Source organism: Caenorhabditis remanei, chromosome V (assembly GCF_010183535.1).
Source record: "Caenorhabditis remanei strain PX506 chromosome V, whole genome shotgun sequence".
NCBI classification, from domain to species: domain Eukaryota; kingdom Metazoa; phylum Nematoda; class Chromadorea; order Rhabditida; family Rhabditidae; genus Caenorhabditis; species Caenorhabditis remanei.
In genome coordinates, this window is record NC_071332.1 from 13,547,102 (window position 1) to 13,569,226 (window position 22,125).

General features: G+C 37.1%; 7 protein-coding genes across 7 annotated transcripts; 3 read left to right on the top strand and 4 right to left on the bottom strand.

Annotated features, from left to right (window-relative positions):
• Positions 1–75: 75 nt before the first annotated feature.
• GCK72_019689 (uncharacterized protein) lies at positions 76–2,710 on the top strand (the record flags this gene model as incomplete). The annotated part of the gene is made up of 11 exons (XM_053733164.1): positions 76–184; positions 234–434; positions 501–793; positions 844–1,216; positions 1,267–1,334; positions 1,378–1,516; positions 1,563–1,855; positions 1,900–2,263; positions 2,333–2,400; positions 2,447–2,573; positions 2,625–2,710. 11 exons carry the CDS (start codon positions 76–78, stop codon positions 2,708–2,710), a joined length of 2,121 nt encoding a protein of 706 aa, XP_053582077.1.
• Positions 2,711–2,719: 9 nt separating this feature from the next.
• GCK72_019690 (uncharacterized protein) lies at positions 2,720–4,011 on the bottom strand (the record flags this gene model as incomplete). The annotated part of the gene is made up of 7 exons (XM_053733165.1): positions 2,720–2,788; positions 2,838–2,975; positions 3,044–3,167; positions 3,221–3,351; positions 3,394–3,540; positions 3,600–3,821; positions 3,946–4,011. 7 exons carry the CDS (start codon positions 4,009–4,011, stop codon positions 2,720–2,722), a joined length of 897 nt encoding a protein of 298 aa, XP_053582078.1.
• A 908-nt stretch (positions 4,012–4,919) lies between these two features.
• GCK72_019691 (uncharacterized protein) lies at positions 4,920–6,340 on the bottom strand (the record flags this gene model as incomplete). The annotated part of the gene is made up of 6 exons (XM_003095605.2): positions 4,920–4,985; positions 5,034–5,174; positions 5,221–5,344; positions 5,392–5,651; positions 5,696–5,914; positions 6,191–6,340. The coding sequence occupies 6 exons, from the start codon at positions 6,338–6,340 to the stop codon at positions 4,920–4,922; spliced, it is 960 nt and encodes a 319-aa protein (XP_003095653.2).
• Positions 6,341–8,308: 1,968 nt separating this feature from the next.
• GCK72_019692 (uncharacterized protein) lies at positions 8,309–8,978 on the bottom strand (the record flags this gene model as incomplete). Its single annotated transcript, XM_003095649.2, has 4 exons — positions 8,309–8,425; positions 8,635–8,743; positions 8,794–8,907; positions 8,962–8,978. 4 exons carry the CDS (start codon positions 8,976–8,978, stop codon positions 8,309–8,311), a joined length of 357 nt encoding a protein of 118 aa, XP_003095697.2.
• Positions 8,979–10,975: 1,997 nt separating this feature from the next.
• On the top strand, positions 10,976–11,475 carry GCK72_019693 (uncharacterized protein; the record flags this gene model as incomplete). Its single annotated transcript, XM_003095631.2, has 4 exons — positions 10,976–11,022; positions 11,068–11,191; positions 11,241–11,366; positions 11,416–11,475. 4 exons carry the CDS (start codon positions 10,976–10,978, stop codon positions 11,473–11,475), a joined length of 357 nt encoding a protein of 118 aa, XP_003095679.2.
• A 547-nt stretch (positions 11,476–12,022) lies between these two features.
• Positions 12,023–13,650, top strand: GCK72_019694 (uncharacterized protein; the record flags this gene model as incomplete). Its single annotated transcript, XM_053733166.1, has 8 exons — positions 12,023–12,126; positions 12,181–12,337; positions 12,384–12,587; positions 12,636–12,756; positions 12,802–12,903; positions 12,948–13,056; positions 13,114–13,250; positions 13,430–13,650. The coding sequence occupies 8 exons, from the start codon at positions 12,023–12,025 to the stop codon at positions 13,648–13,650; spliced, it is 1,155 nt and encodes a 384-aa protein (XP_053582079.1).
• Positions 13,651–13,838: 188 nt separating this feature from the next.
• Positions 13,839–15,105, bottom strand: GCK72_019695 (uncharacterized protein; the record flags this gene model as incomplete). The annotated part of the gene is made up of 6 exons (XM_003095620.2): positions 13,839–14,001; positions 14,049–14,418; positions 14,473–14,549; positions 14,598–14,744; positions 14,788–14,948; positions 15,037–15,105. The coding sequence occupies 6 exons, from the start codon at positions 15,103–15,105 to the stop codon at positions 13,839–13,841; spliced, it is 987 nt and encodes a 328-aa protein (XP_003095668.2).
• Positions 15,106–22,125: the final 7,020 nt, after the last annotated feature.

Below are 22,125 nucleotides of genomic sequence, written 5' to 3' on the forward strand. Positions count from 1 at the left end.
AAAGTTTGTGGGTTGCTGGAATTCAATTCAAATACTGATTTATCTGAAAAACAATTGAAAGTAGTTTTCAAACGGATGAAAGTGTTAAATGGAGGTATACGGATTGTGAACAGCAAGTTGACAAACTTGTCGTTTTTCAAAAATGGAAAAAATCAGGAAATTTTTGAATTTGGATGTCAAACACGTAAGTACTTTTAGATTACCGACACAGATATAAATCCAAATAATTTCAGACGGCTTCTACATTCAAAACAATACGCAACTCATCGATGCGAAAACACTTGTGAGTATTGATTATCAAGATGGAAGAAGTAATGGAAAATGCGATATTCGATTAGAAGATAACATGAATTTGGATGCAAAAGAGTTGTGTGACAACGGTCATTTGTCTAGTTTTCTCGAAATGAGCGTCACTGGGAACTTGAGAGATTGTGGTGAGCATGATTTTCATCTTGATTAGTATAAGAAAATACTTATTTTTAAGCTTAAGAATTTTTCAGGTTGTCAAGGAGGTGCGATTTTCACCAACACTTCCAGTCTCTTCACTAATTGCCGGACTATATTTGGCGGGCTGAAAATAACTAATGCTTCACTCTCCACTGATTTTCAGTGGTTATCAAATATCACAGTTATAAATGGAGATGTGGATATTGGGTTCACAAGTTTTCAGAATCTTTCGTTCTTCGAAAATTTGGAATTCATCAGGGTTGATAATTTCGAGTACTCTATGAAAGTCGTGCTTGATATTCACGATAATCCGAACATGACAAGACTTTTAATTCCTAATTTAAAGGTAAGGAAGTGTGCATGAATGTTTGAAAGTCCAACTGTCTAAAATTTCAGGAGCTGACAAACACTAGAGAAGGATACCGCATTGCGAATATCCAAAATCTCCATTCTGATTTTTGTCTGACTATCCGAGAGATTGTAACTTTTCTGGAATCTAATGTTTGTTTCATGAATCTTCATGCGAAATATTGTGAAGAAACTGGAGATTTGAATGAAATCAAACTATGCCATTTCTCTGGAAAAATCAGCGAATTGGGGGACGATTGCGTTTATATTTTGGGCGACTTGAAAATTGGACCGGGAGATAAGAAACACGTGGCAAAACTAAAGAAAATATCTCATGTTTTTGGAAGATTGATTGTGAAAAATAGTGATTTCGAAGATTTAAATTTCTTGTCAACTTTAGAATATATCGGTTTGCTGGACGGTATGGTTATGCTGATATCAGGACACAATATCGTTCATTTACTATTACAGAATCTCTCCCAGTCATTGAAATCGTCTCTAACAAAAACCTAAAAAACGCTCACTTGTCGAACTTGAAGGTAGTAAATTGTCTTCTGTTTTAAATCAAATCTGAATTTTCAGAGCATAATCACTAGAGGTGAACTATATGCACTCGTACATGACAACCATCCAGAGTTAGTCAAGGTTGAAAATGTGGATTACTTTCAGCTGTTCGACATAAAATATCTTCCAAATATCACATTTTATGGAGGAGATTGGGGTGACTATGCGTTACCAAAACCAAATAGACTATCTAAACTTTTTAGGGTGTCCTAGTGACAAGTCCAATGTTATCGACCCGAACTTCTACAACTCTTGCACAGTCCTTATCAATGGCTTAAAACTTTCAAATGCTTCGATTCCACCTTTTATCGAAAATCTGTCAAATCTTAAAATTCTGTCAGGGGCGATAGAAATAACTGACACACAATTGAGAAACTTATCATTTTTGGAGAATGTGGAACTTATTGAATCTCCAACTTATGAAAAAATGCAAGGAATCAATATTAATATTCATAACAACCCAGAGATGACACGACTGGGATTGAAGTCGTTGAAAGTGAGTGTCTGTGAGTTTAATTGTAGGCGTGTACAAATTTTCAGACGATTGACTTTTACCCTTCTCCAACTATCAACTTTGAAAACCTTCATCCAGACTTCTGTTTAACATTGCAAGAAATTCTTTTATTTCTAGATTCAAATGCAATTTTCCTTTTTCTTCATGCTAGAGTTTGCGACTTTGAAGTATCCGAAATCAAACAGAAAACTTGTCGATTTGAAAATATGACCTCATTAGAATCAAGCTGTATTTATTTGTTTGGAGATGTGTTAGTTGGAAAAGGGGAAGAGAAACAGACCGAAAAACTGAAAACGGTAAATATCATCTTTGGAACTCTAACCATTCAAAACACTGACTTGGACGACTTGAAGTTTCTAGGGAATCTCTATAAAATGGCAAATTTGAATGGTGAGTCTGGAAGACTCCTCATACTGTCTTCGACTTGTAAGCAGATTAACACAAACTTTATTATTTCAGAGTCTCGCCCTCTTATTCGAATCATCAATAACACTAACATGAAAAATGCGGAACTGCCAAAAATGAATGTTGGTGTTTTATGCTTTTTGATTTTCAAATTCTAACTGTTTTTAGGGAAGTATATGCAGGGGGTTCTCTAGAGCTGTTATTGAGGATAACTATATTTTCGATTCTGTAAAATCTTGTATGAAATTCCAATATCATACAGGGACAAATGTGACATATAATGGAGGGAATTGCAGTAAGTTATATTTTTTGTGAATTGTTGTGAAATATGAAAAGAATTATTCAGGAGGATACACTAGCAGATCCGCTCCAATTGATTGTTTGCTCTCGATGTTCATGGTTATCGTCGCTAATTTTTTAAAGAATAAATGAGGAATAGTATTATGTCATATCACTTCTTGATCCATTCTTTATAATTCCATGTGATACCATAACTTTGGGAGTGTGAAACTGAAGTTTTCCGATTAGTTAAAAGTTGTTATCTTTCTTTCACGCTTACCGAAACGATTCGACAGAACTGAGCTTTGATCATTTTCTGGATATCTTTATTGAGAGCAAATAAAGTCAATGGATTGATATACGAGAAGTTTGAAGATAAAATGGGATAGTACACACGGAGAGCTTTCCGGCCAGAGTCCTGTAAATATTTAAATGATAACTCAGCTTACTGGGACTAATCCGACTCTACAAAAGTTCACTACTTACATCTGGGTTCCCAGCCATTGAGAACTCAATCCAATAGTATATAAAAATAGTTGCAGACATTACTGACAATAAGAAGACGTGAGCAGCCAAACGGATTTCTCGATAACGGAGAGCTTGTTGACGGCTGTAACTTCTAGAGATATTAGAAATGAGTTGCTGATGAAAAAGAAAACTCACAAAACACATTGTCCCATTGAGTTTTTCCCATTTTTTCTTGTAATAAATAATACTCTTAAAATTGAAAGATACATAAAAACCACGAGTACAGAAGCAACCAGAAAGGAAGAAACCACAATTATAGAAAAAGTCTGAAAATGTTTGTTTTGTTATTTCAGTGTACACGGACTCACTTGTAAATGTGTGGGTGTGTTGATAATGAATAATCTTTCGGTGTCTTGAAATTTAGCACTGCTGACAATAAAGGCGGGAATATAGATGACACATGGAAATATGTAATGGATAGCGACAAGAATCAGAGGATGCAATCTATCGATAAACTGAAATCAATCCTGATTTTATTGAGTTAAGACATTCTCGCGAAAGAATAGGATCTCACCACATTCAATCGACTTCCATGCCAACAAACCGCCACGTATCTCTGTGAAGTAATCAGAAAAATTCCGAACATCCGAACTATGAACATAAGAGGTCCGGTGTTAGAATGAAACGAGGCAACACCGTAATCCTGGATATTGTAGAGAAGCATGTTCCCGAAACCAAAATATCTGGCGACGAGAAGATTGAAGATGGTAAGAATGATGAGGATATCAGCGAGCCCCTATATTGAAATGAACATTTGGACAAACAAAAAGACATACCTGTGATAGAATAAGTGTATAGTAAGGACTTTGAAACAACTTTTGCTTTTTTCGATTTGTCCAAATGTCAATTAAAAGCGATACGTATAATGGGAATATAGTGAATGCCTCCAGGAACACCACATCCATTTGCCAGTAAATTGTCAACATTGCTTAAGCTAAAAGTCGCAAAAAAATAATCGAAAATTTAAAAGTTTCGAACTAAAAACAAGAAGAATGTTATGATTTTTCTGAGTGAATCAGAGCCACCGATTTTTGTTAGTGTCGTTCGTCGGTGCATGTCTAATGTTCGTTATTTTCACACATGATGTGATGAGAAGAAGTCTGGTTTTGTTGGGTGGAGACTGGACAGAAAAAAGGGAAATTAATCAGAAAGAAGTTTGGGAAAAGTTTGAGAGTACACAAGTTCTGAACTCTGTAATATGGAGAATCTGTTGTAACAAACACTATTCTGTACGTGACATTCTAGAAACAGGTAAACTTAAAATGTAGATCATTTTCCCACCGATTGACCGCCAGAAGTAGGAACATAGAAATCAAGTAGACTCTTACGTTGTTTTCGTAAATAAAATGCAGACGAGCTCGTAGTTTTGTAGTTTTCCCATGACATATCACGGTCCAGTTTCTGATTTTTTGACTTTTTGGAGACAGATCGAAAAAGTCGTTATTCTAGAAGTAAACACGATTTTAATGTATCAAAAAAGAAAATAATATGTCAGAGATCTTTGAAATCTCACACCAGAAACGATGTCTATGAATTTTGAAAAAAGATCATACGATGAAATGATGAATTGACTAGATGAGTGTGCAAAAGTGGCAAATAGCTAGTTGACCAATAGACAACAACGCCTACTGATACTTTAGGATTTACGGTATGTAGTTCCAGCAGAAATATGTTAATTGTTGTTGACGGCGTGTGTCAAAACTTCTGAAGAACAACCGTGAAGGCAGCTTCACTGTTATATGTTTTTCTGTGGAATAAACAATAAAATTTATTGAACAAAACGATAACACCAGCAAAAAGCTACAACTGTTTCTAGACCAAGAAACCGAAGGCATTATACCATTCCGCCCGTTTCCGATTTTCCTGGCCTAATCACACTGGCAACAGTGACTTTTGGACTCTGAAAATAAAATCAGTCCGTCCAATTGAACCTCTGTTTCCAACCTACCGAATAGCAACAACCACAGAAAACCTTCCGAATCCTACACTGCACATCACGATTGAACGTTAACAACATAATGGGATTGATAAAAGACAAATTTCCAGAAACTGTAGGATAGTAGAGGCGGAAGGCTTTTAGACGAGTGCGCTTAAAATAGGGGTAATGATTGGAATGTTCTCAATTCGAAACTCACATCAAGATCAAAAGATAAAACAAACTCTCCGAGATAGTACACAAAACAAATGATGCAGAAAACAATAAGCACGAAAACATGGAACGTTAGTCGGGCATCCTGCACTCGAGTAGATGATTTATTACTGGAAACTCAAGTTGCACAGATATTTGATTATGCACCGACCCTCACCTCATTCTCCCTTTTCTTCTTGCTTTCATCATCACCACTGCAATTCTTGAATACATTATAACTATTGATAATCCAATTGTGAAGAATGACGTGGTAACCGTGACAGAAAATACTTGAGCGTGAATACTACTTGTCATGATGAATAGAGAAATTTCGTTTTCGAATGTTGCATCTGAATTGAGAAGGGCTGGGAAGTAGATCAGGGTTCCGAGAAACCAATGAAGTAGAATCAGGAGAATTGGTGGGCAGTTATTGAGGTGCTGGGAAATAGATAATCAAAAGATGAATTAAAAGAAAATCTTACAAAGTTGAGTGTCCCGTGGGATCGGCATACTGTAAGATATCTCTGCGTAGTGATCAAAAACACTCCGACTATTCTCATGACGAACATCATTGGACCACTGTTTGCATAGAAAATTGGCATGAATGGACGAAGTGAGTAGAGGAATAAGTTGCCGAATGAAAAATATCTGGCAAGGACCAACGAGGAAAATACAGTGATGGTGGCAATATCCGCTATGCCCTGAAATGTTTTTTTGTCAAAACTATTTTAATTCAAGTGGTGTTTTCTAGAAATCTATCATAACAGGATCACTTGAGTATACGTTTCTCATAATTTTTTCTATCAAAATCAAACTAAATGCATATTTGAAGATCTCGATCAAAATGTATACAATTCCAGACAAAATCAGTGACCGAAAAAATGAGCATTCACACATGTTAGCTGGACGACAGATCATTTTGAATACGCTACTATTTTTTGAAATACGAAACTGAAAATCAGTGAATATCTGCTAACCTGTGAAACCATCAGAGTATAATATGGACTTTGAAACGTTTTATGTTTTCCTCGAGATATCACGAAATCCAGCAACATAAATATATAAATTGGAATCAATATGATCGTTTGGTAAATAAAAAGGTCCATTTGCCATGTTGGAGTCAACATTTTTCTTCTGATCTGAAATTTTCGAGGTTCAAGGAAAAGAAAAACTGAAGAAAGACCGGAAATCATAAACTGAATATCATTGGAAAAAATTAGAGGCCTATTCAAAAAGTACTCATTCAAAAGATGTCATCTCAGGAAGTCTAGAACATTCCAAGGATCATAATGTGTTTTTTCTCAATAGAACAATACCAGCAGGAAATTCGCGGCTACGCCGCGATTTTAGATGACTCGAAGTTTTTTCTAGAAGTTTCTAGAAGGTTCTGGGTTATTTGAATTCCCGCCGAAATTCAAAAGTTTTTCTAGAAGATTCTAGAAGATTCCCGAATATCTGCATTCTAGAATTGGAAATATTTTTGGAAGTTTCCGGAAGTTTCTAGAAAATTCAGGAAAAATCTAGTAAATTCCGAACCTTCTGGAATCTTTTGGAAGGCTCTGGAAAAGTCAGTCTGGAATTTTCTGGGCGGTTCCTCAATTTTTTTCTAAAATTTAATTTCTAAAACTTTCTAGAACTTTCCAGATGTATCTGGAAGTTTTTAGAAGTTTCTAGAAGTTTCTGGAACATTCTGAAAACTTTTGGAAATTTCTGGATGTTGCTGCCAAACTGGCTCAAGTTTTTCGGAGTATTGTCTTAAGTTGCCAAGGGTGTCACGGCCAAAGTATTGGCCCCGTATATTCAGTTTGCACCTGCTTTCCCGATTTTTGGGTTACGGTAGCTACAGTACCCCTTTAGGGGTATGGCAGTGGAAAATCTGCAAAGTATCCCAAGGAAAAGTACAGGAATATAGAGTTATCAAATTTATCAACGTACTCGATAAGTGGGGATCTGAACCTTCCAAGGTATTCAGATTCGACTGTTAACGTTCAAAACTCTGTAACTACCGTAATCCTACAGTAACCGGCCCAACTTTTTTTGGGGGTCATGCTGAGGGGTCAAGGTTGTTACCACCCCAGTCTGGTCTCCCCTCGTTCAGTTTGGAACCCTTTTTCATTTTTTGGGTTACGGAAGCTACAGTAATCCTACAGTAATCTGGTACCTGGGGTCCAAAAAAGTGAAGCGCTCGGAGGTTCATGGTTATACACCCAGACATCTTTTGAAACGGTTCAGAGAGAAAAAAGTTATTGAGGGAGAAGCGTCGGACGGACACACACACAGAACTATTCCATTAGTAGGAAGAAGATATCAAATTTTTGTCCACGCCTCTTTTTCTCAGAGAAACATCAAAGGGATTGATTGATTGAAGCTAAATGAAGTGTTTATGGTTTAGTCAAATGGCAAAATGGGACGGATCTGGAAGTTTTGATGGAGATCCAGAAGCGCGAATTCCATTGAATGGTGGTCAAGATTTGAAATGGGTGACTGGAACGAATTCCAAAAATTTTCAGAACAAAGAGCCATTCTCGCTGATATTCTCCAGATTTTTATCACAAAAACGTTCCAAAAAATAACAAAAACAATTATATTAGATTTTCCATAACACAGAATTCGTTCACCATTTGCTGCTCACTGACCCCAGACATGATCAAATTCACTTTACCTGTTATTCTTGAAAAATTGCGTAGATCAAGACAATAGACACTGATTGTTATTTGTGCGTTATTTGTGTAGTTATTTGTGCCAGATTTCTAAAAAACAAATGTTGTTTTTTGGGTAAATGAGGATAGAAAATAAATACTTGGAATTCCAGGAAAACTTTAATTCTGAACAAATAATAAAGGTGACAAACTATGACAGTGAGAACGGTGGACACAATTATTTTCAGCTATACTGTCAGAGAAAGTGAAAATACTTTCCGCGAATATTTCAATAAACTTGATACTGTACTGTTTCTGTACTTAATCCAATAAAAATTGAGCCATTTCCTCTCAAAACCATACACAACAAATACATAATAATCTAATTTATTTTTACTTCTAATTGATTGTGTCGTTTTAGCTATTCGAATTTCAACATTTGATCCATAGATCCAACTACGGAGCTCCAGGAGCCGGTGGAGTCTCCTCGCATCTCATTGTGATCATGTAGACGTTCGGACGAATTCCAGGTTTTTTGAACACTTCCGCAGCATCGGTTTCCCCGGATTCGCTCTGAAACAAAAATAGAATGTTATCGAGACTAGTGTCCTCATATGCTCTCAAGTACGGTTCTAAATAACTTTTCTGAAATCGAAAAAGTCAAAACAACAATTAGTGCTAGTTTTTTTCCCACGCATTGTGGCAGGTGTCTGCTAATTAAAAACTGGGAGACACGGCACAAAGAAATATTTCGAAGCAGAGAGTTTCAGGTATCATCATACCTCAATATAATTTATAGCCAACTTGTCCTCCTTCATTGGTGATTTCGAGCGAAGAACAACAAGGTTCAAAGTGTAACCTGGATGAATAAAGTCGGTATTTGGAGTCGTTCTGAAGATGAAACAGAATTTAGATTCAATAGTTTCTTTTGGAGTTCTCACTTGTAAGTATCCACATTACTCGTCTTTATTTTAATGGCGAAACGAGTTGTTGTCGGGTTGGTAATCTTGACAATTGCTTGCCCTTCTGGAGCAGCCCATTTCAACGACGATGTACTGAAAATTTGTACATTTAGAAAGTTTTTTACTGAATAAAGTGGCGCAACTTACTTGAAAGTGAGAGACATCGAATCTTCTCAATCAAGCGCTCAATTTTTCGATTCGAAAAGGAATAGAGAAGAATCGAGAACTGATTTTTTATGAAGTTCAGATGGATTCTTCGAAGGATGGGCGGTGAGAAGGGTGACCACGTGGAAGGGTAAGAGTGAGAGGACCCGTGGAAAAGTATCAAATGTAGAGAAGTTCACGCTTGAAAATAAATTATTTTTGATATTTCTTTCAAAACTTGTTGCACACACGTGAAACAGTCATTCATTAGCAGCATTCCGGATGGAACACGCTAGACATGGCAGAGAGAATTCCAGACTGTTGTCCTAATAGTATTAGACCACATGGGAATAGTGACTAAACTTCTGAAAATTCTAAATAAGAAAAGTTGAAAGCAGTGAGTAATCACGGAAACAAGAAAACAAAAAAGTCGTTCGTCCAATTTCAGTTTTTGGAACAATGTTCAACCAACTAGAATTTGCGGCTCTCTGACGCTGACATACTTCTTACACCATCAAGAAATTCCAAAAATCTCGAGTAACACTTTTGCAGTAGAGACTTCTGACTGTCCTTTTTCTTTTCTTGTCTGCATTCTTACTTTAGAAATTCTCTCATATACTTCATTTATTTTCCTATCATAAGACATGTCTACCAGCCCCTTAATTTCAGCAGGTATTTCAGAAGTTCGACTTCAAAAATCACCGAGAGACATGTTGACTCCAACGTGGCAAATGGATCTGTTCATTTTTGAAACATTGATACTGATTCCTATTTATATATTCATTTTATTGGGTTTTGTAGTGACTAGGAAGAGGCATAAGACATTTCAAAGTCCGTATTATACATTAATGGTTTCACAGGTGAGTGAGGGAAAAAATAATGACGAAGTTCACCTAATAAATAATATGCTCTGCTAGTAAAACTAATCTTTTTCCGATATTTTTCCATCTTATTGTGTCCATTTACCCGTATTTCCAAAAAATCATGATTGCTGATTTCGGTCTAATTCTAATTTTAGACGTTTCATTTCTGAAAAACGGACTTGTTTTAATAACAAACCAAATGTTTGTCTAAAAATTAAAAATGCCCAGAAAAAAAGTCAGAAAAACGCAAAATGATTATCACTATTCGAGAAATGTTTTGATGTATTTCATGAATTACGTTTTTCACATTGTGCTCTTATAACACAATAGTTTTCCAAACGTTCTCTGAATCCTGACTAATACAAAATTGACCCATTTCATTAAATTTCCGCTTCAAATAAATGGAAATCATTCATTGAACTTTTAGTCCAATCCGATCTTCCTTCTTGAGAACAAACTCCGTACTCGTAGTTTATGAAGCGTGTGAAAACTAGTCAGAATTGGACCTTACGTCATCAGAAATCAAAAAAAAATTGTTTATTTTGTGTAATTTTTTTTTGGAGAATTGGGGATTAGTTATGAGTACTAAAATTATAAACCCTAAATGTTCATCGCAAGTATGATGTTCTAGAAACAAAAAAACAATCATCCTACCTTCAGGGTCTTGCTGACATCTGCACAATAATTATCTACTCATCTCTCCTAGCTGCACGTTATTTTTCATTCGGCAACATTTTGATCTACTCATTATCTCCTTATTCGGCTATGGCTTATACAAATTCTGGCCCATTCATGTTCACATTGAGAGGGGTTGGAGTGTTTTTGATAACTACACAGAGATATTTGACAGTGTGCAAGTCACACGGAACTTTCAATTATGTAAGTGGGAGTTGGCTTTGTTTGATTAATTTTCTTTACTTTTCCAGCAACTGAATCACTGTCCTCCGTTTCTCATAGGCCTTGGGCACTGGTTTCTTGCTCTCCTAATCTACCTTCCTGCCCTTCTTCATACAGAAACCCGATTCGAAAATGAGACAACCCTACTAACAATCGCAAGCAGAACCCATTTACAGTATACCTCTATTACTGTAATGTCCACTTATTTGGTTGCTTGTATATCTGTAATATTAATGTATTCCCAGATTATTATAGTTATGATAAGAGCAAGAAAAGTCGATCATGGAGTTTCACAAATCACAGTGTAAGTTGATAGTCAATTGAGAGTCTGTAAATGTCTCAATTTCAGGAAAACATCCAATAAAAAACTGAAAGATGCTAGGCTTACTCTTCACGTTTTCATTCTTGTGATATTCTGTTTCATTGCATTTTTCTTCTACATTGGTGAATACATTCTGGCATATGATGAGGACGTAAGTGCAGACATCCAGGTCCCCCAGACACACAGAACAAAGTTTTCAGAATACCCGAGTCCGTGCGTTCCGTCTCTACTACCCTACTGTATCGGGGAATTTATCTTTTATCAATCCAATAATGTTACTGACTCTGAATAAAGATGTTCAGAATGCGTTTTGCTGTAAATTGAAGGTTTGTGGACATCTGGACGAACAGAGGAAAAACTGATTTTAACTTTCAGAGACCACCAACAACACTATCACTGATCGCAAGAAACGGGGCGAAATCTACGACGGGGTGATACGAATTTTTGAAATATTTTCCTTGATTTGAAAATAAACTGATTTCTATTAAATACTTATCCTATTTATTCGACATACGAATTCGTCAGCTTTCGTTTCCTTCCGGAAAAGATTCTTCCGTTTTGTGCCCGAAAAGACATTCCGAGTTATCTAGCATCCGAATCTGTAATATGCATATTAACCTGACAGAAAAAGGAACGGACAAATGCATTCCGAAATTTCAATGCATTCAGAAAGCTTGTTCGTGTAGCCAAGTGTTTTTAAATTACAGGAAAATATGCTTCGAAATATACAGAAAATATGATTTTTATCTCGACAGAACTGACAAAAAACATCCACGAACGTTGCCTGCTAATTTCGGAAGAACGGTAGATCCAGCAGATAAATGTTTCACTTTTTTGTTACATCATGTGTAGGGGTGGACTTTATATGTGGGAATATTTAGTCATTCAGAGATGTTTCCATGATTTGAAAAAGCATATTTTGTATGACGATTTCTCTCAAACTTCTTTTCATTTTCCATCTCTCAGTCACCTAAATTTTCAGATGCACATGATAAGAATGAACCACACGACTCGGTTAACACCGTTTTGTATTCGATTGATACCAGTTTTCGCAGTGATTATTCTGGTGTTGATCACGTTTACACTGTGAGTTTGATAAAAGTCTTAAATGTTTTTCTCCAATTATTTTTCTTCATTTAGATTCAAAACTAGCGGAATCGAAAAATATCAAGAACGTACCAACTCCCCATACACTTATCAAAACTATCCTCGTCCAGGATTCTCTGAGCCCGACTTGAATGAGTACAGTGTGAAAACTCATAAAGGGTACGTCCCGCTGAGTGAGTTGAATGAGAAGGTAAGAAAACAAACTGAGAAACGAACAGCACACTCTAAGATTTGAGGTCTATAAACCATTCGGTTACGCTATTTCTAAGCCGACCCTCCCCGTTCCAACACTTCGAATGCTCAATGAGCCGACTTGTGATCTTGTTTTTGCTGAATGGCTCCGAATTTCTCAGGAGCCGCAAACAGATATTCCACAAAAAGAGATTCCAATCAGACAGACGGAGCAGTTTTTGTTAAATGGATATGCAGCACTGGATTCTGTTCGTTATTTTCTTTCCATATTTGTTCGATAATCTTATCTGTTTTAGTGGTACTTCAATGACAAGAACGCAGTTGGAGGTGACAAACCAAGGAACTGGAATAGAATTTCAGACTTGATGACATATACAAAAACCCAGTTAGCTGATCTAGCGTATCCAGTAGAGTCGGGTTGGTGGTTTACAACTACGAAAACCTGAATTTGCTAGTTTTTAGTTTCGATGTACCACGCAATGGCTGAAAATCGATTAGATAATTTGACAGGTTTTATTGTCGGATCGATGCAACCGTGGGTAGAAGTTATGGCTTTGAAACATGGTGAGACTAAAATTGAAATTGCAAAAATGAATTTACGATTTCAGGAGCTAAACAAATTTTGACAGTTGAGTACAATCCCTTGACTATTCAACAAGAGTATCAGGACAGGCTAACGTCGATTCTCCCAGTAGAATTTGTCAGGAATTGGCAAGAGTGAGTACCTTATATATCCACTTCTCAAGAAATGTGTTTGTCAACTTTTATTTTTAGCTACGCCGGGACCTTTGACTTTGCCGCATCCTTCTCCTCAATTGAGCATTCGGGGTTGGGAAGATACGGAGATCCTATGGATCCAATTGGTGATTTGAGAGAGATGTTAAAGATCAAGTGCATGCTGAAAAAAGGAGGTGAGAAAAGCACAGTCTTTTTCTAGTCATGTTCCTCAATTTTTATTCGTCTCAAACATTCCGAGAAACAGATCTTTGATTATTTTCTGTTCACCTAAACCGGTCTCCCTACTGAAAACATCCTGTCTCTTCTCGTTTCATCACGATAAGATCATCATTTATTTTTCCTATTTTTCCAGGACTTCTCTTCCTCGGTGTCCCATTTGGAACGGACGCTATCCAATTCAACGCTCATCGCATCTATGGATCAATACGTTTAGCCATGATGTTCTACGGATTTGAGTGGTTAGGAACATATTCTGGAGAGGAGGAGAAGGCGTTTGACTTCACTTCGGCACGTCTACATTTTAAAGGAATCTTCGGGTTGACTCAGTATACGATGGTGTTGAGGAAGCTCTGATTGGTGAAATGGTTTCAATGTGTTTTTAAGGGTATTTTCAAGAGCTTTATTTTTTATTCAATTAGGATGTTCGGCTACTGTAGAGAATTTTTACATGTGCTCTGAACTAGAATTGAACACTTTATTATAAGCTTTCCTAAAGCAATAAATTATACGTTTTTATACATTACAATAATAAAATAAAGAGATTATCTTGATACTGAACTAACAACCATGAACGAATTTATGGGTTTTGGTGATGCGTTTGGACTACGTGCACCTGCAGAAGCACTGATTGTTGCGACGAATACGGTGGAGCGGGCGTTGAACACCCAGTTACGGAATTCGCGGTTGAAGATTATAATGACGGCTCTGGAAATGATTGAATGCATAGTACTATCAAAGATTTTCTAACTTACGGATCAAAAATCATGAGTAGGTTGGAAGAGAAAGTGGAAGTAAAGAACAATTTCCATTCGGTAGAGTCCCCGGGCAGCCATTTAAATGCATTTGATATCCAAATTGTGTGTAAATTGAACACAACTCCTTGTAGCAAAACTTGAAGAGCAAAGTTCTTCTCCGTTCGTTTCGCTTCTTTACTCATTGAACCCAAACCGTTCCGCTTCATTATAAGAAGAGCCAATGTTGCGATATCGGCAGCTAGAATCATGAATGAGAGGGCGGATTGGGATGATAGGAGAAAGCTTCTGAACTTTGGCCCACAGGTTTCAATAGTGAGGTCAGAGGTGAAGAGCCATCCGAAATGAGTGTAGGAGAGTCGGCAATTTACTGGAAATGAAAAATGTGATTATGTTCGTTTTCAAAATTTCATCAGAAACTTACATCCAAAAATGTAGTAAAACGAAATACCGCCTGGAATGATCCAACAGATCGCCACAAGAAGCAACACCATGTTATGACTGAAAACATTTCACTTCATACTCTATGAAACTACTTTCATGTCTTACCTGAAGAACAGCTTATAATAGATAGGGAAACATATAGCACATGTCCTGTTCAAGGATATCAGTAAGAAGTTTGTAGTGATCACGCTGAGAATCAGAGCTGAACAGTTTCCAAAGTAGCTGGAATTATCAACCAAGACTGTGAAATCGCTGAAAGTGAAACTTGTATGATTGCTGCCTTCTGGAAACTTACAAAGCAAGTCCAAAGGTATAGAAAACAAAAGTGGAGACACAAGCGATTAGTTGAGAAAAGTTCTGATTCGCGGTGAGGATTCCGAAGGATCCACGCATCGCAGGAATACGGTGGCAGCCAATGAGTACGGTAACAATTAGGATGAAGCCAATGGTTAGAACCTGGAAATTGGGAAATGAAGACAATGGACAAACAGAGGTACAGAATTTTTAGGAAGAGATGGACAAACATACAGACAGACAGACTTACCACAGAAATAGTTGCTCCGGCAATAACATCATCAGTACTGTGATCCAAGGTTGTGTTCGTTGACGACATCACTACGATTCACGATGGAATGTTGAGATTCTCTGAAATTTAAGAATTTCTCAGATTCGAAACATTCCTATCATTTTACGCTTTCATGAACTTTTCACGCCTCTAACATGTTTATGAGATAGGTAATCAGAGCGGAAAACTGTGTAGTGAAAAAACAGGAAGTTGGATTCAAACAGCGATAAAAAGTGTTGAAAAAGTGATCAGAAACTCTAGAAAAAAGTGGAAAATTGCAGGCGTGCAAACAGAAATAGATGAGAGTGCAGTGGAGCGAGAATGATGGGCACGAAAGTGGATGGTAGAGATTTTATTTGGAACGGGAGAAAATGGGCTAGGATTTGAGGACTAGAGACTATTAAAAATACTGAAGTCCGAGTGAGGGCATCGGATAGTCTATTACTCTGATAATCTATTAGCGTGTACAACTTTTGAGACTTTGCACCTGAAGCGGATTCTAGAAATCGTCATATCAGGCAAACGCTACAGTAATCTAGATTGTGCTCGGACTACGGAATTCAATGACTCATAGACCCCAAACCGTGAGATCTCATTGTTGACATTCAACTCCATTCACCTTATCAGAGAGATCTAAAATCATTTTGTCGACAGGCCAAAAGTTGACGCCATCAAAAAAAGTAGGCGTACACATCTTGTTTACCTGAATGGTTTCAACTTTTCGTTCATATGAAGACGACGTGAATTTTGTCTATTTTCTGATGAATCTGGAGTCTCAGATGACGTACTCGTTTTCCTCAAAACTAGACAAGGTTTTGTGATTCGGAAGTAATTGAAGAAGTACAAAAGACGCTAGATGCGGAGGAGAGAGGGTGTGTAGTTAGTCTGATTTGTGGATGAATAAAAAAGAGTCATCCAGATTTTGACCAGAGGATTCTGACCAGGAAAAAAGTAAAATGATGAATGAATTCTAAATCTGGAACATCTTCTTTTATACTAGATCCTGGATTGAGAAATGGGCGGGGCTTAGTTAAAGATATTCTGGATACTCAACACACCCCGTTCCAGTTCGTTAGAATCTCTTTTCAGGAAGCAAAATGGAGGTTGAAAGGAATATTCCGGGTGATGTAGGAATTGACGAAGAGAATTTTTGGAAACGGGAAATGGGTTAATTTGGTTGAGAGTGACCTGTGATCTGAGACATGATATATATTTTGATCTAAATGTATACAGCAACCACTGTATGGAAAACTACTGATCAACTGACATATGAACATTGAAAATTCCCTTGATTGATATAATCTTTCAAAATATTGATCTGAAACCAAGAAGACAGTGTTCTATATTCTGCAACACACAAAAATATTATTTGTTTTAAAAACAAGACGATTCACTCATCTGCATTTTTGGGTTCCATATTCTTTTCGTTTTTTGTGTTTTGATATTTTTGGTCTGGCTAGAATAACGGGACGATGGTAGTGATATTTTGAACAGCCCCTTGACGTGTAAGATAATATTAAAATGGAGTGATTATTTTCTTCGTGGAATCATTTTTGTCAAGAGAGATTATTTAAGTTATAAAGAAACGGAATGCAAAACGTTCTGGCATCTTTCAGCTCTTGAGGAAGTGAAATAAATTTAAAGTACTTCCATTTTCAATAAATCGTATCTTACAGACTTTCATTACCCCATATCATTCTGAAACCACAACAGCATTTCCCGGGTTTCAATTATTGGTCACTCCCAACAATCCAGTGAGAAATCCGAAAAAAGAGAGGAAATCCATGTTCTTTGACCACATCCGGTTCCTTTTCCCTTCTCTTTTTTCGCCGAAAAAAGTAGCAATTTTGGGCGAAAAGGGCAATCGTCTCAAGTTTCAAGTTTGTGCATTTTTTGCATTTCCGGAATAAATCAGGATACGTGATTTTCCTTTTTTTTTGCTTTTTAAGTCAATATCCGGCCGTCTCCTCATACTATCGTACATCCAGAAATAGCTGATCTTTTGGACATACGGATATCCAGACAAACATATGGACATCTGGAATACCACGTAGACAGACATACTCAAACATATTACGAGCCACATGTATTTTCATGAGAAGTGTCTGAAATCCTGTCGTTTTATGAGTAATTCTGATCAATTTTTTCGTGCGATCTCGAAATTCCTGGTAAATATAGAAATAAACCGAAATTTAGAGTTTTCTGATTCCAGAATTCTAACATTTTCAACCATTTATTTGAACTCTTGAGCCTTCTTCTTCTTCTTAAAATGTTATCAATTCTACTGTAACACTATAAAATTGCATAATCCTGTCTTCTGTAGCGAAAAGTGCATGAGAGAATGTACACGTCTCGTCTAGCTTCTGCCGTGTTTTCAGAAGATTACTAATACTGAAAAAGATCACGAAGAGAAATTTTCTCAACGAGATTCAGCACTGAATATGCTTATAACAAATGTTTGATTCCGGGAGCTCTCAGGAAGGTCATCTTAACCTGTAATGTACATTCTTCAGAACGACGTATGAACCAGCAAGAGAAACTTATTAGTTCAGAATCATTCTGCACGAGTGAAGAAGCTAAAAGAGAACTTTTGCAATTACATGACAGCTGAGATCAATTGGCTCTAGAGTGAAGAATTCTAGACAATCCCTTCAAAGTCCTAGTTTTCAACCAATCATTTTTTGCCGCGACACTGTATAAGTCTGTTCTCAACAACTACTACTTCCCATTAACTTGGATTCTGTTATTATACACGTTTCATACCGAAAATATACAAAACTTGATGCAAACACAAAGAAGTGTATCGAGAACATCATCAGCATCTGCCAATCCAAACATTTAAATGGCCCATTTGCCGACGTCGTTTGAAATAACTCCAAATGAGGATCCCGAATTAACTACAGTATCCATATCTTGTCGTTTTATGTATCAGTAATTCTGCTCAACATTTTTTCGTGCGATTTCAAATTTCTTGGTAAATTTAGAGTTTTCTGATTCCAGAATTTTAAGATTTTCAACAATTTATTTGAACTCTTGAGCCTTCTTCTTCTTCTTAAAATGTTATCAATTCTACTGTAACACTATAAAATTGCATAATCCTGTCTTCTGTAGCGAAAAGTGCATGAGAAAATGTACACGTCTAGTCTAGCTTCTGCCGTGTTTTCAGAAGATTACTAATACTGAAAAAGATCACGAAGAGAATCTGTTTGTTGAGAAAGGACGTAGGGATTCTGATGAAAATGGAAATAAATACTGAGATTGCAGAAAGAAGGGAGCATCTTTTCGGAAGGAAAAACTGAAGAACGATTATTAGAGTTCTGGAAATCGATCAAGTTGTACCTGATTGTACATAACTTGAGAGTTTCTCGCTATTTTGAAAGTTTGCAAAGACAAAAGCGAACGAACATCTGAACTTTTGAAATACACACCATGAATTTTCAATGTGGCCGGACATCTGGACATACCGATGCTCCAAGAGAAACAATTATTTTGAGGAATCGTAAGAATTCTTGGTTTCAATGATTTTCTGAATGCATAAAATAGTCGCAACCCCGAAAAGATTTTCCGAAAGTTACCGTAACCTATTTGATTTCTTTCAGTTTCCCTAATCTTTCGCACCCCTATTTTCAGCCTTCTCTTCTCCACAATCCCATCTTCCCCTCATATTTTCAAAAAAGGTGAAATATGGGTCTGTGTGCTCCTCCATTTCCTCTTCTCCTTTTTTCCAGAGTTTTCACTCCAAATGCAGCAGCTTCTCCTTCTCCTTCTCAGAAGAGACAGTACTGGCTCCCGAGAGACGCAGAGACACAACACGAGAGACTGTAGAAAAGAGAGAAACTCAGATAATCTCACCGCTCTTTGGTCAACCATGAGCATGTTTGTGGTGGCGGGAAGGGGTGGTTGTGGAAGGGGAGAAAGAGAGGAAGAGATGGAAAAGTTGAAGGGAGAAAAACGAAAGAAATTCTCTCATTTTCTAGTTCTCCCTACTTTTTTGCCCCATTCTTTTTCTCTTTTTTTCATCACACAGATTATCAGAGGAAGAGTGTTTCTGGTGATGGAGAAGAGTGGGCCACCAGCTTCATCTTCTTCTTTTTTGGAGCTGTTTCCCACTTTTTAGAGTAGAGAAAAAAGATTAAAGGCAGTAGGAACCAGAATAATGTTTATATGAGAGAAGTATTCTCATTCTCTTTTGACGTTTCTTCCCGTTAGTGATTCATATATTTTTGGAGGAAAACAAAAACTTTGCTTGATTCTTTGTTTAACAACAATCTTCCTCGATTTTGATGGTTTTCTGAGGAATCTTAGTGGCTTTTAGTTTAAGAGTTATGTCATCTGAAATATTATTTAAATAGAGAAAACTACCATCAGGAACTGAAAATTGCCTTGATTCCCGACGTCTATTTTTCTCTTGTTTTTGTTTTCAGATTCCTCGTTTACACTTTCAGTTCTTGAAAAGTAGTCCCTAGAGAAAAATAAACACGATATTTCAACAATTTCAGCTAAAACCGGGGTTATCCTACAGTAGTCTAGCCCGTTATCCTCTCACTTGATCTTCCGATTCTTCCCGTCCATAAAATTCAAAAATAACACATTCCTATCCCTATTTTTAGTAAACACCTTCTTTCCTATCTTCTAATTTGTCTCCTCCCACCAATCTTCTTCTTCCTATCTCAAATTTCAATCGTCTCTCTTTCTCTAAATCTGAATCTCTCTCACTATTCCAATCCGTTCAGATTTCCAGCACGTGTCCATTCTCAACCTTGTTTTCAGTTTTCATTTCTGCAAAAAAAAAGAGAAAAACCAAGAGGATTCATCATTTTCAACAAAATATCATCACAAGATTCCTCCGTCCCAATGTCCTTCGTTTCCTTTCAAAAAACGTGATTTTCTAGACGAGTACACCCCAAAAACCCCCTCTCTTCTTCATCAACAATCACTCAAAAAGTGCGTCTTCCCTCGGGTTCGAACAGGTGTCATTTTCATTTTTTTCAAGTTTATTTTTGATGTTCTTTGAGTGTCTACGTCTCCAATATCTCGCAACGCTCAGCGTTCAACTAGATATCAACGCTTCGCTCGGCGTTCCATCTCTCCCAAATCACTCTGCGTCTCTCCACCATCCCTATCTCTCTTATCTTTTCAAAATAAAAAATAATGAAGTAAAAGCATCCCAATTTCTTGTTGTGCTTGCTTGTGTGTTGACTGGATCTCTCTCCTCCAGCAGGGCCGCGGGTGTAATAATTGGCGAGTTGAATTCTCTTTCTCTCTGCTGAGCACCAACATTTTTTTAGATCTGCTCTTTTTCAGTGAGCTGAGAAACATTGAGAGATAGTATGCCAATTAGAGAGACTCAGATGGTGAGAGAAGAAATAAATGAGAAGAAGAAAACTTAAGTAAAACATGACATTTATAAGAAATGTTTTCCAAGAAAATTTGTTTTATTTTCGTACTTTTTGCAAAGCAAGACCTTTCTAGGTCAGCATATGAAAGTTAGGAATTTTTTTTACTCCAATTTATCTCTGCGTCTCCACTCTCTAAGTGTAAATTGCAGAACAAATATTTTCCATGAGAACTCAATTAAAAATTGATCTCAATTTGGCCTTTCTCGCATGTTTGACTTTCCATAGCAATCGCCTATTCAATGGAGTTACGGTAGTTCTATTCGGTACGCAAGTTTTCGTAAATATGTAGTCTCAAAGTTCTGGGTTACTGTAACGGTACTTCAAACTAACGTAGCATGCATTACTGTACTCATCTCCTTCAATTCTTTATCCTTCAACTCGTTCCAAATAATTCTTCAAACTTCAAGTCCCCGTTCCCTTTTCCAAAAATTATCCTCTCACTTCTATACTAAAAGTTTAGCTTCTAGTATGCACAAATCTTTTTTCCAACCCTGTCATTTATTCATCCCCTCTCAAATCTTGTGAGCTCTCAAGAGAGAGAGAGAGAGAGTCGATGGCTTGAATCAGTTACCATGGTGTTAAGAGATAGAGATGAGAGGATTCAGACAAATAGATTGACAGGTGAAGCGTCCCATTTTTCACATGTTTTTCGAGTAGATGCCTGATTTTCCAGTAGATGCCCGAGGGGATAGTCTAGACGTTGGGGTCTGTCTGTGTCTCCATGGTGTCCATGTTTCCAGTCTGGGCGATCTCCGAGTTTCCAGCTCTTACCTTTCTTGCTTTTCTTGTTTGTCCCGATGTCCCTTCCCTATTTCCAGCCTCGTCTATTCCAATATCCATAAACTTTCATTTCTCACCACAAATACAGTGCGTAACACAAGTATAAGGCCACCCATGAAATTGAGTTTATTGGCTCAGCGGAACATTTCTGGTTAAAACTAATAACGGATTTAGATTCCTCATCCAAAAATACCCCTAGGAAAATGTTTTTGTGACATGACCTCCAAAACTAGGATGGTGACGTGGCCAAATGTGAAAAGTGCGCACTTTCAGGCGTAACATAAGTATAAGGCCACCCCCGGAGTTGAGCAAAAAGAGTCGAATAAAAGCAAAGTTGCATTCTAGAATTGTATTTTAGGATTGTACAAATTAGATTCAAGTAGAAAACATCAAAACCATATAGTCCTGGCCCTACTGGTCTGCTGGGAACATGCATTCAAGTCTCTCTTCATTTTTTCTCTTTGGACGCTAAACCGGGGCTCTAAAAACGGCGTAAGTAGGTAAATTCTTTGAGAAACCATGTCTCCAAATGCTCATTCGTTGATTTCAAAAGTTTAGAAACATATCTTGTACGTTTCTGGGAAGAAATGTAAGGGTGGACTCTACGCACAGTCTGCACTGCTGTCAACATTAGAGGGATTTGAGTCGCTAGCTCGTCGAGATCTTGATAATGAGAGCTGGAAATGTTCTGTAATAATGCAGATAGATACTCAGTATCAGCTGGATGCAAATACCGTTTAGTTCAAATGATGTAGTCAATTTTCCGAAACCCCATCTGAGTTACTAAAGCCAGGGCAGTACTGTTACTAATGATGTAGTTAGACTGCTCACGAAAAAACCTTTGTTGGCACTTTTCCACTTAAAAAAATTATGTTACTAACATAATAAA